The 12,189-nt window shown below is 35.6% G+C and overlaps 1 protein-coding gene across 3 annotated transcripts in view; it reads right to left on the reverse strand.

Moving 5' to 3' along the window:
• Positions 1 to 4,566: 4,566 nt before the first annotated feature.
• Positions 4,567 to 12,189, reverse strand: part of LOC149545630 (protein STRUBBELIG-RECEPTOR FAMILY 8-like) — a 34,970-nt gene continuing 27,347 nt past the window's right edge. For all 3 annotated transcript variants that reach the window (XM_089790747.1, XM_089790746.1, XM_089790749.1), the window contains 5 exons: positions 6,158 to 6,429; positions 5,906 to 6,044; positions 5,616 to 5,746; positions 5,281 to 5,437; positions 4,567 to 5,205 (listed from right to left, as the gene is read on the reverse strand). In XM_089790747.1, the coding sequence (XP_089646873.1) occupies positions 5,059 to 5,205; positions 5,281 to 5,437; positions 5,616 to 5,746; positions 5,906 to 6,044; positions 6,158 to 6,429 (846 nt within the window). In that variant the 3' untranslated portion in view covers positions 4,567 to 5,058. The remainder of the gene's footprint in view (positions 5,206 to 5,280; positions 5,438 to 5,615; positions 5,747 to 5,905; positions 6,045 to 6,157; positions 6,430 to 12,189) is intronic.

Consider the following 12,189-nt stretch of genomic DNA (forward strand, 5'->3'; position numbering starts at 1 on the left):
TCATTGAATGTGAGATTTTCTAAAGACACCAATTCTGCAAAACATGGAAGCTCATCCAACTTCTTACAGTTTTCTATCTACAGACTCTTAATTTCTTTCAAGCAACAGACACCTCTAATGTCCTTCAAAACCTCACAATATCTAACGTCTAAGGTCTTAATTTTTTCTGGCAAATTTTCTAGCTACCTCATATCATCATTAAAAGAGAGGTCAAGGGTCTCAAGAGCAGGACAACTATCTCCACCAATTGAAATCTCGGACACTTATGTACTGTGTAGAATGATGCTCTTAAGCATGCACCATGACCTAACACTCAATTCACTAACTGGGGTGGACTTTATTGTGAGACTTTGAAGATTGACTAATGATTTTGGTAAACATTGCACTCTTGTATCATATATAGTCAAATATCTGAAGAGGGAAAGATGCTCCAGAGAATCTGATAAAGGTTTCAACTTCTTGCACCCTTTGATTGTAAGTGTAGTTAAGGGAGACAAACTCCCAACAGAGGTTGGCAATGTCATCAGGAACTCACTCCCTATCTCTAGATTTTTATGCTCAATATTAGTACACTGAATCCAAATGAGCTCTTTAGATATCTCGCTAAATTCCCCACTTAAAAATTCTCCATCCCCAACAAAAATATTATATCCAAGCACGGAGGGTATGAGGCTTCGCTCTCCTTAGTTTGTTGTGTTTATTATGAGCTCCCCATTTCATTGTTAACAATTATCACCAACTACGGTTCTTATTCCTCGTACTCATATTGCTTCCTTAATTATCAAAGTAAACATAAGAAATGTTTTAGAGCTCATTATAACTGGAGAAGTTGGATGCCCTATCCATGATTATTAAAGCCATAAAAAGAAGGCATTGACTTTAGAGCACCATTCTACACATGTACAGAAGTGTCCAAGATTTCAATTGGTGCAAATAGTTGTCTTGCTCTCGAGACCCTTGACCTCTCTTTCAATGATGATCTGAGGGAGGTAGAAACTTTCCCAAAAAAACTAAATACTTAGATGTTAGATATTGTGAGGTTTTGAAGGACATCAGAGGTGTCTGTGGCTTGAAAGAACTTAAGAGTCTGCAAATAGAAAACTGTAAGAAGTTGGATGAGCTTCCATGTTTTGCAGAATTGGTGTCTTTAGAAAATCTTACATTCAATGATAGCAACAAGGTGAAGAAAATAGAAAGCATAGAAAAGCTAAGATTATTGCGAGAGCTGAGCATAGGGATAGACGAAACTCCGAGTTTTGCGGAGTATACTTCTCTCAAAAACTTGTATTGCAAAACTGTAACAAATTGAAAAAGATTGAAAATTCAGAATATTTTAAATCACTTTACCTATTGAGGAGGAATATCTCAAGACCAAAGGGAATCATGGAATACCAATTCAATGTTTGCCACTAAATTTTATTTTTAATAATTTGGTCACTTGTTGCAATTGCAATGACATGTTCTGACAGATGGTCATCATTCCCTCAGCATTATTATCGCATACCCATCGCAATTGCTAAGGTCGTTCTAACGGATAGTCATCGCAATTGCAGCACCCTGTTCTGACAGATAGTTTTCGCTCCTATAGCATAGCTGTCACAAAACTATTGCAATTGTGACAGTAGACTGAAAGCTTAAGCCGACGTAATTGTGACGATCTACTATCGCAATTAGGTTGGCGTGAAGATGAACTCTTTCCCTTGCCTTCTTCCAAGTTACGACAACTTTGTCCATTGTAATTGTGACGGACGCCCTTGTCGTCGTAATTTGCGACCACAATAGACTGACGGGAGCCACTTTGTGGTACTGTCGCTTGGGCGACAGATTGTTGTCGCAATTGTGACGGCCTGCCATCACAATTCGGGCCTAAATGTAGTAGTGTAACACAATCCAATAAAGGTTGGCTCTTATCTTCTACTCTTCAAATATTTTAACATCATTATTTTCAATCCCCGAATTATAATTTGAAATGAAACATACTACACATTGCATCTAAAACGTAATTTATAAATTGATAAGTAGGAGATAATTTCCACTGCAAGTCAAATTATGATATTGCTATCAGGATTTAACTGTGTAATTTATACATGTTTTACCCTAGTTGTCATCTTAAAGTGTGGTGAGATAGTCTATCATTAGCATCAAGTATTTTCTCACTTATTTTTAACAATTCAATACCATGTACTGCATATGGAAACACTCAATTAGATATGAAGATGCAACAACCAAATGGTCCAAGTACTTAAAATTCAAGTCACGTCAAAATTACAAGTTTCTTTCTTTGTATAACATGTTTTGAGTATTATGAACATGTAGGAGCAACAAGATTGTTATTACGAGGTGTGATGGAGCCCTAAATTTTGCAAAATTTAGGATCTCAATTTAAGAATCCTCTCTAATCCTTAATTATATGATTAATCTTATATTTTACCTTAAATGTCTCTTGATAGAGTGTACAATCAGCAATATGCTATCATAAGCATACAATCCAAGCACATTCAAAGAGGCATCCATTATGTATTAAGAAAGACATATTCAAAAAAAAAAAGGAAAGAATTTGTAGGGAGGGATAAGGTGCTTATAATATGGCTTTGTAATGTAAATTCAAATATTTTATTTTAATAATAAAATAAAAGGTCATTTTCTTTTTTTAATAAAGGCATGGAGATTTAAATTGCAGTTGATTCGTCTTTTATAATCATTTCGATAAGTGGACGAAGTCATCTATGACATTTTTAACTCAAACATCACAGATATTGAGAAATATTTAATTGTTTCTAAATCTATATCCAATCTGTCTCCTTGATCTTAGGAGTTAAAATGCTATCTAGACTAGTTTAGAATTGCTTATTTATCTATATGCTATGCCACATCTTGATTATTAAATTTTGTATAGTTATGTGCATAGAACATTATAAAGTTGTATGTTATAATCTTCATTGTAGTTGACTTTGTTGCCTGAATAAGCTAAAGCACTTGTCTTTTATCATTGAAGTATTGGATTTATATTTGAAATCAAAAAATCTATAACTTCCTCCTTATAAACCTCAAATCCATTGTTAAAACCTTATACAATTCATTCAATTCAAACTCTCAGCATCCAGTTTCATTTTGATCAAGTTTGAGGTGAATATTTGAAGAACATCCATGAGCATCACCTAGATCCAATGAGTGCTAAGTGTTTCATTTATTCTCATGAGAGATGGATTCATGTTGAATCACTACTCATGAAACATGGGTCAATGAGTTTGACTCAAAATTACACAGTTGAATCCTGATAGCAATATCACAATTTGACTTGCTGTGGAAATTATCTCCTACTTATCAATTGATGAGCTTAAGGGGCTTTCTAATGAATGGTTCATTAGGCACAACACTTGGTGAAGGTTTTGCAAATGGGGTTGCAAGTTTTGGGTTTAACCATAGAAAAAACTCTGTAATTAACTGCGCTCAAGCTGGAGTAGTACTAGGATGGGTGACCTCCCAAGAAGTCTTGGTGCTTCACCGCAATGAGTATCACCTAGATCCAATGAGTACTAAGTGTTCCATTTATTCTCATGAGAAATGGATTCATGTCAAATCACTACTCATGAAACATGGGTCAATGAGTTTGACTCAAAATCACATAGTTAAATCCCGATAGCAATATCACAACTTGACTTGCTGTGGAAATTATCTCCTACTTATCAATTGATGAGCTTAAGGGGCTTTATAATGAATAGTTCATAAGGCACAACACTTGGTGAAGGTTTTGCAAATGGAGTTGCAAGCTTTGGGTTTAACCATGGAGGAAACTCCATAGTTAAGCGCACTTAGGCTGGAGTACTACTGGGATGGGTGACCTCCCGAGAAGTCCCAATGCTTCACCCCTGTGAGCATCACCTAGATCTAGTGAGTGCTAAGTGTTCCATTTATTCTCATGAGAGATGGATTCATGTTGAATCACTACTCATGAAAAATGGGTCAATGAGTTTGACTCAAAATCACACAGTTATATCCTAATAGCAATATCACAATTTGACTTGTTGTGGAAATTATCTCCTACTTATCAATCATTGCCTCTTGTTAATATGGCATCTACAGAATAACACCCTCACAATTGTCAAACATTGAAATTTGCATACTTGTTTGGGGTTTTTATCACAACTTCAAATGCATTGCTCCTTGATTTCTTGCAATTGTCAAGTGACTTACAGCTATACTATATAACTTCGTATTTGACAATGATGTTATCAAAAGAAAAGGACTATATTCAAGATGGTGGACAGAAATGGACATTAAAAATTTGGTTGTAAAGCTGGGTTCATTTTTTGTCTGTGGAAAGCTGCTCATAAGTTCTTGCTGGATATGACAAACAAGAACAGCTTGAAGTTGTCATTTGAACACATTCTAAGCAGCCCTTGACATAAACAACCAAAAGTAGAAGCATTAGTTTGTCAACTAGGCAAACCTCAAAAAATACAATTAGTTGTTTACATTGAAGGAACAGAAAAGTGGAAAATAGTATCCTTGTTGATCATAATCTGCATGGAGACACATATTTTGTCATAAACCATATGAAAGTGCTAATCAATAACTTCTCACAAATCCTTTCATAATCTGCATGGAGGCACATATTTGTCATAAACCATATAAAAGTGCTAATCAATAACTTGTGGTCATCAGACAATTTGTCTGAACAATCACTTTGCTTGGACGGGTAACTTTATTATCCAGGAAAGTCCTGAAGATATCAGTTTGTTAAAAGTGAACCAATCTTGTATTGTCGCTAATTTATTATAGACCTTCATTAAAGGCTAACCCTAATCCAGCATTTCATACTCCCAATAATACAAAGACTAATTCCTTATAAGCCACATCTTCATTAATATTTTTACATTTTTGGATGGACCAATATTTTCTGTATGCTTCTCTTTTCATGGAGCCCATCAATTGGTTGAAAGTTTCCACTCGACTTTAACGAATGGTTTCATCTAGCAGATGGTGATCAGAAAAATGATCTACTAGCTGACATTGTCAACACTTTTTTACAACAGATTAAAAAAATGGTTATATTGTCTACTCTTGCAACAGAGAATCTGAATATTCAAGGCCTTTGGCTCCTGATGCTGCCTCAGATCGCTTCCTACTTGAAGTTGCCCTCTGCATTAGACGAACAAGGGCTTGTACAACCTCTGACATTGGTGGTCTAAATTCAGGCTCCGGCTGGCAATCAATAAAAGAAATCAGATTCTTGCAACCTATAAGGAAAACACAGAGTATGATAAAAGTAATTGTTACCTGGACACACAAAGAAATGATGTCAGCAAACCGTGAAAGAGATTTAGCAGAATACATTCCTTTCAAAGCAGGGTCAACCATCTTGGATAATGAATCGATATCATGTAGCTGGGGAGCTGCCCATCTCACCAGTGACTGCTCTGGCCTAGGCCTTGAGCTGTCTCCATATAACATTAGATTAGATGTACAACATCCAAAAGAACCAATATCTTGCCAAGTTTATTAATTTCAAAATATCTTTTTCCAGATGATAGCAATAACTGTCTTCATATGTAAATATTTTTTGCCCAGGGATTTAAGAAAGACTCTCTCACCAAAATCCAATAACGACATACCTATCCAAGGGCTTGCGACCTGTTAGAAGTTCCAACATTACAACACCAAAACTATATACATCACTTTTCATGGTATAGGTTCCTGACATTGCAAATTCTGGGGCATTGTAGCCTGGCATGTGAGCTGGAACCTGAATGTAGCAAGCATAACATGCCCACACTTCAAATTCTGTTCATCAATAGTGAGCCCATATAATATACAGGTCCCAACCCTCATCATAAATATAAAACCCATGTATCGTAGAACTAGCAACCCTGAGCATCTAATGTAGACACATTTCAGTATTTACCTGTCTGTCAGAAACAGATGATGTAAGAGTAGCCAAACCACAGTCAGACAGATGTGGATTGAGTTCATCATCCAGTAGAATATTCGTAGATGTGAAATTTCGATGAACAACAGCAGGTTGGAAAACTTCATGCAGGTACCTGCAGTAAGAAACTGATTATTAGGTGCTCCCATGCCTGCTACTTTCCGTATTAAAAAATAAATCTAACCAACCCCTTCGCGTCATAGAAACTTTTAGATCTGTAGAACTTACTCAAGAGCCCTTGCTGCACCTAGAGCAGTCTTGACACGAGCATTCCAAGAGAGCTTCTTGTTAAGTTCATCTCTCAAGTGGAGCATCTCATGAAGTGTGCCGTTACTCATGTATTCATATACAAGTAAACGCTGACCATGTTCAAAACAATAGCCAACAAGCTCTGTAATGTTGCCATGCTGGAGCTTTGAAATATTTGCAACAAAATCTAAAAAGTCTTCATCCTTTTCCAACATGGAAGCTGAGCAGTCAAGCTTCTTTATGGCCAGCAACTGCAATCAGAAAGCACAGCTTCAGTATAACTATTGCATAAAAAGGCCTATACAATATTGTTAATGAGTTCTAATCTATCAGATTACATACAATAGTCTTGTCCCCACCCTTCCTACTTACTTGAAATAGATTTCAGAGTCCATTATTCTACACAAATATTTGCCCATTTGAGCTGAAAGGCACATGAAAACAAAAAATGTTTTTCCATTTCAACAGTCAACATTTTTATACAGTTTTGATATTTTGAATTATTCATCTTAGCTGGTTCTACTCAAATACATATTCCCATCAACCACTAGTACATTACCATTCCAAGAGTTTTGATAGTACCACTCTCTCCATCTTTATGTTCACTTTTGTTTCATGGTATAAAAGCATTTAATCAGTGTATACATGGGAAATCAAAACGTTCAGAGAAATTGTTTAGTAACCATATTCAGATAATTAAAATTCTTGGCATTATTTGAAGTAAACCCTCAATGTCCAGTATTTGATAAATTTTATTCAAAAGATGTGACGCAATAGAAAATGGTGTAGACAAGTATACTCCAAATCCCTCTTCTGTATTAGAGAGACCTAAAAATCAGACGACACTCGAGCATGAGAAAAATAAACATCCCCCTATTGCCCTTCCCAAAAAAAGTCTTGCTTAACTCAATATATGTCTTCAATATCCTAAATTACCACCAATTGGAAACTCATGAGGCTTTGTGAGATTCTTTTAGTTGAGAGTGGAATTCTTGCACAAATACAATTGCTCTCCTGGGATCACTCTATAACTGTCAAATGAAATCACTTGTAGAAACATCAACTTCCACTTTGCTTTGGCTACTGCTACCCAATCGAATTGTAACATTGAAGTGGCACAAAAAAAACTTTCATACTTATCATCCTTCCTAGATAGCATATCTAGCACTCAAAATCATATTCCAACATCTTACTGACCCATTTTTGTTGCTTTCCAGAAGAACATCTTTGTTCCAAAAAATATTTTAGGCTATCATGATCTATCTAGAATTTGAAGTTTCCACCCATTAGATAAGGCCTCCAATGTTTGCCGCATGAAAAATAGCTAGCATTTTGTTATCATTGATAGTTTTGAGTGTTTCTTATCCTTCAATTGATGGCTCTCAAAAGTAATGGGCCAACCCTACTACAAGAGAACTGCTCTTATACCAATTCTTGAAGCATCACATTCCACAATAAAATCCTTGGTAATGTAGCAAGAACTAGAGTAATTCACATAGCCCCCTTGAATCTCTCAAAGGCTGCATTAGATAACTCATCGCATCAAAAGGAAGCCTTCTTCAGTAAAGTTGTAAGTGGTACTGTTATACAGCTATAATTCTTCACAAATCTTCTATAGTATCCAATCAATCCCAAGAAACTCCTCAAGTTCTTAATGGTTTTGGGAACAAGCTATTCCATGATAGCCTTAATTTTGTTAGGATCCACCTTTACTCATTCGTGTAAAAAAATGTACCCCAAATACTCCACCTTTTTGAGTCTAAAAGCACACTTGGATGGGGCTTAGTTTAAAGCAAGTGATCTTTCAGAACTTGCAATACTTGATCTACATTTGCAAAGTTACTCCCATCTCTTCCAATAAACCAATATCCCATCAAAGAACACTACTACAAACTTAAAAGTTTCTTAAAGATGGAGTTCTTTAAAGTTTGAAATGTAGATGCTGCATAAGTAAAGACCAAATGAAATCACTAAAAACTCATAATGACCCTCACGAGTCCTAAACATTGTCTTAGGAATACCTCCTTTTTTAAATTTGAATTCGGTGATAACCATATTTGTTAGGTCTTTAAAAAGTTGCTCCACTTCCTAGAACCAAATGTCACTCACAACCCATGGTTATCGTAATGCAAGTGAAATCAGTTCATGAACAAACTGTGGTGGTTAATGGCCAATTATAAAGGAGTGGATTAAATCTACACTTTGAGCTCAGCTTAGACTTGGAAGGATATTCCCAGGGGTACACCTTAACAGGTACTCAAATAACATAAAATATACGATGAATAAGCAATTTGCAATCAGAATCAACCTGATATCTCAATCCCAAAGTCTGCCACCAAATTAGAACAACTGGTTGCCATCACCCCTATATAGCTGATACGACTGTGCATACACAAACCACATGAAATATAGTCACTAATCATTCTCTAAAGATAAATTCTTGGTTGTGATAAGAGGTTATGAACACAAACAATCTTGTACTGATTTGTGTTTTTCATTTGAATGTTATGAAATTGGTAAGTGTTCTAGACCGGTGGCTATATATTGAGCAACAAAGTCATAACATATTGAGAGGTAAAAATAGAAACAAAAGAACGTGAAGCAATGTATTTGCATAAAATAGTGACTACATGTATTCATGTATAAAAAGGAGAGATTGATACAATACTAGAAACAATTCTAGAATGATGCTGCATTCATCTGACCCAAAATTACACTCATCCCAGTAAATGTAGCAAAGGAAAATGCATGGCTGTGACCAAGAAATCTTCTTAAACATACACCTAATGCCCTGCAGAAATTCTACAACACAACTCACTTGCAATATTAATATTCTTTTATCCCCACAATTTGTACCAACAAAACAAATTGGAATTGTATCAATGGCTGTCTTGCAACCTCTTTCTGCATATGCAGAACAACACCAAACCAGTCTCCACAAAAATCAGAACGATATAGCATTTCAAAATTTGTGGCCAAAAGCACATCACACCCCAAATGAGCATCCCAAATCAAGGGTATAGATCTGCAATAACTTATGGAAGCTGAGAAGAGGGATGCCATTAATGCATGTAAGCACAACAAACAATTGAGTAATGTCATCAAGTCACAAGAAACCGACATGAACATTAAAAACTTGACCACCACAAAATTGGCATTAAAAAATCATAGACCTCCGACGAGAGAAAACTATCATGGGTCAAGCCATAGGGTGGAACTCAGAAACGTGTAGGAGGTTGTGGTGGTCCTTGGAACCACTCACTAGAAACTCCAATAAATAGATAATAATATACTAAATATAATTACAAGTTAACTAAGTTTCATGAAAGGTGAAGAGCTATACAATGAAGAGTTGTGACTCCCTCAACATAAGATATAAAAAAGAGGAGAGTCCATTTGAAAGAAATTAATAGAGGAAGAAAGGAATGGGAAGAAAATGAGGGGACTCTTCCAAAGGGCATAAATTATGAAGGGTTGTAATTCTTTGAAAGGGATGTAATTATGAGGGATTTGACTCTTTGAAGGGGGTAATTATGAAAGGTTGTCACCATTGCAATTTGGGAAATAATATATTATTCTAAGGCAACAACAAAAAGCGGTGACTCAATTCTTATGAACAATTATGACCCTTCACCAATAAAGTGTAAGGAGATCTCATTCCAAGCATTCAAGAAGGGCAGGGATTAAGTGTAGATATGAAGGAAAATAAGATCTAGGAGCAGATCAACCTAATTAGAAGAGAAGATTGACCCAATCAGAAGACATATAATCAAACATGAGTAGCAATAAAAGCAATGGTGACAAATAAATGAGCAGGGGTAAGGATTAAAATTTAAAGCAGCAGAGATATACTAATGGGCAGAGATAAATAAAGGAAAGCAGCAATGAATGTAATTAAGCAAAGACAGTAATTAGGGGCAGTACTTTATCTCCGTGATGAGTAACAAATTATTCTTGATAAAATGACCATGTGAGCAGACAATCGTTCTTTCTTTTCTCATCACATAACCAATGATACCAAATAAATTGGTTTATTTACAAGTATAATGATGCCATAGCCACCTTCCACTGACTTGGTGAAGATTAAAATACTACTTCATTTGGCAAAGTCAATTGGTTGGACCCTTGCCATCGAACTTTCTGATATCCAGCTTCATTATAAATTGCCTAAGCATGGGGTATTAAAGAGATGAATCTTGTTGAAATCATAAACAAGACCAACACTTCATGTCCAACAAAAGAAAGCATTATACTTTACTAGTGTGAATCTTCTCCCTTATACTTCATCCCTGAGCAAGCATATTGAACATCCTAGAAACTTCATTCATCTCTTTTCTGGAAATTTTGCAGGTGTGGTAGCATTATTTTTGCCTTTTATTGCAAGTTTCATCATGATGGAAAATAAATTTACAATAAATCACACCAATAAAGTAAAAATACTCAAAAAAAATATTGTTACTTACCAAACCTAGGTCACACTTTCCTGATCTTCATTGTTGGAATTTCATCTTTGACCTTGTTGATTTCCTCATCAAGGGTAGTATTAACAATTTCTACATCATCCTTATTTGGAGGTTTCCTAGGTGTGGTGGCATTCTTTTTGCCTCTCATTACAAGCCACGACATGATGGAAAATAATTAACAATAAATCAGACAAATAAAGTCCAAATATTGTGAAATTTTTATTGTAACTTATGAAGGCCCTAGATCACATTTTCCTAGAAACTTTCGTAAAAAATTGTTGATTTGCAGCCTTGAGAGCATACTTGTTGGAGACCCTAATTCCACAATAAATTGCTTAATTCTGCTCTGAAACATTTGAAATTGGGACAACCTGGGGAGGGGGGGGGAGATTGCCGAATATTTTTTCATTGATGTCAATGGTGAAGACAATAAAGGTATTGGAGAATAGATATGAAGCTAGACACCATTCTATAAGGAAATCATGGTCATACTTGCTGCTATTGGACATGGTGATTTATTGCTGCTAACATGGCAATTTAGTGAAGTCAATATGGTGTTATTCTTGGTGTATGATAGTTGTGGGTGTCTTAATATTTTGACAGCTTAAGAATTTGAATCTTGGCAACTACAGGTGTTCTGTCACCGTCACAATAGGATTCTTGGTAGGTTAATTTGTGTTAGAAAATTAATCTTTCCTTGGATATATTATATAAAGGGATATTCCAAGGATCCCTACAACTTGTTTGTCCTCTTGTGTAATTGTGAGGACGTATCATATTTTATAATTCCTTTCATAAGGAAATTAATTTATCCTCCTTAAGAGGATGTTGACACTTTGCACACACCTGTTATTTATGGTGGCATTCATAGAGTTGGGAGTTACACATGCAACTCCTCTCCTCATCTCTATATAAGAGATATAAGAGATGTTTCTCTCTCATTCTTGAAAACAACACACATCAAACTGGATGTTATTGTAAATGAGCTCTCTCGAGCTCTCTCTCTCATACTGTTACATGGAGCTTTCCTTTTTTTTTCTCCTTACAAATTTGTGTCTCTGTTGATGGTTCTTTTGGTCCAAGCTTCTAGTTTATGGTTTTCTCATGGTAACATTTTCTTCATCAACTAGCTCTTTAAGATTTTGTTCATTTATTTTTCCTTTCATGGTATCATAGTGGGTGACTTGTCCTTATTTTGAGTGAAAGTTGATGAAGGTTACCATTCTGTGGAGCTCGCCTTGTTTTGGAGGCACATTTTGAGAACAGGGGCTGTATTCATTGGGGTTGTGACTTCATTGATTTACTTTGTTTCATTTAATTTTCCTTTTAATTTGAAACCGATTTATTAATTATTCATAATTTTTTGGGCAATGGTTGTGTAATGTTTTGTATTTAAAAGGGGAATTGTTGTCGGTAAAAAGTATTATAGCCGATGAGTAGAATTGTATCCGAAAAGGCATGTGGCGATTGAGTCACCCCTTCAAGAAAGTATATGTACATCATCTAAAGGGACTATCGGATCATCATCATCATAATTATCATTGTAAG

The sequence above is a fragment of the Cupressus sempervirens genome, chromosome 7, assembly GCF_028749045.1.
Source record: "Cupressus sempervirens isolate cs-2001-9-10 chromosome 7, ASM2874904v1, whole genome shotgun sequence".
Classification (NCBI taxonomy): domain Eukaryota; kingdom Viridiplantae; phylum Streptophyta; class Pinopsida; order Cupressales; family Cupressaceae; genus Cupressus; species Cupressus sempervirens.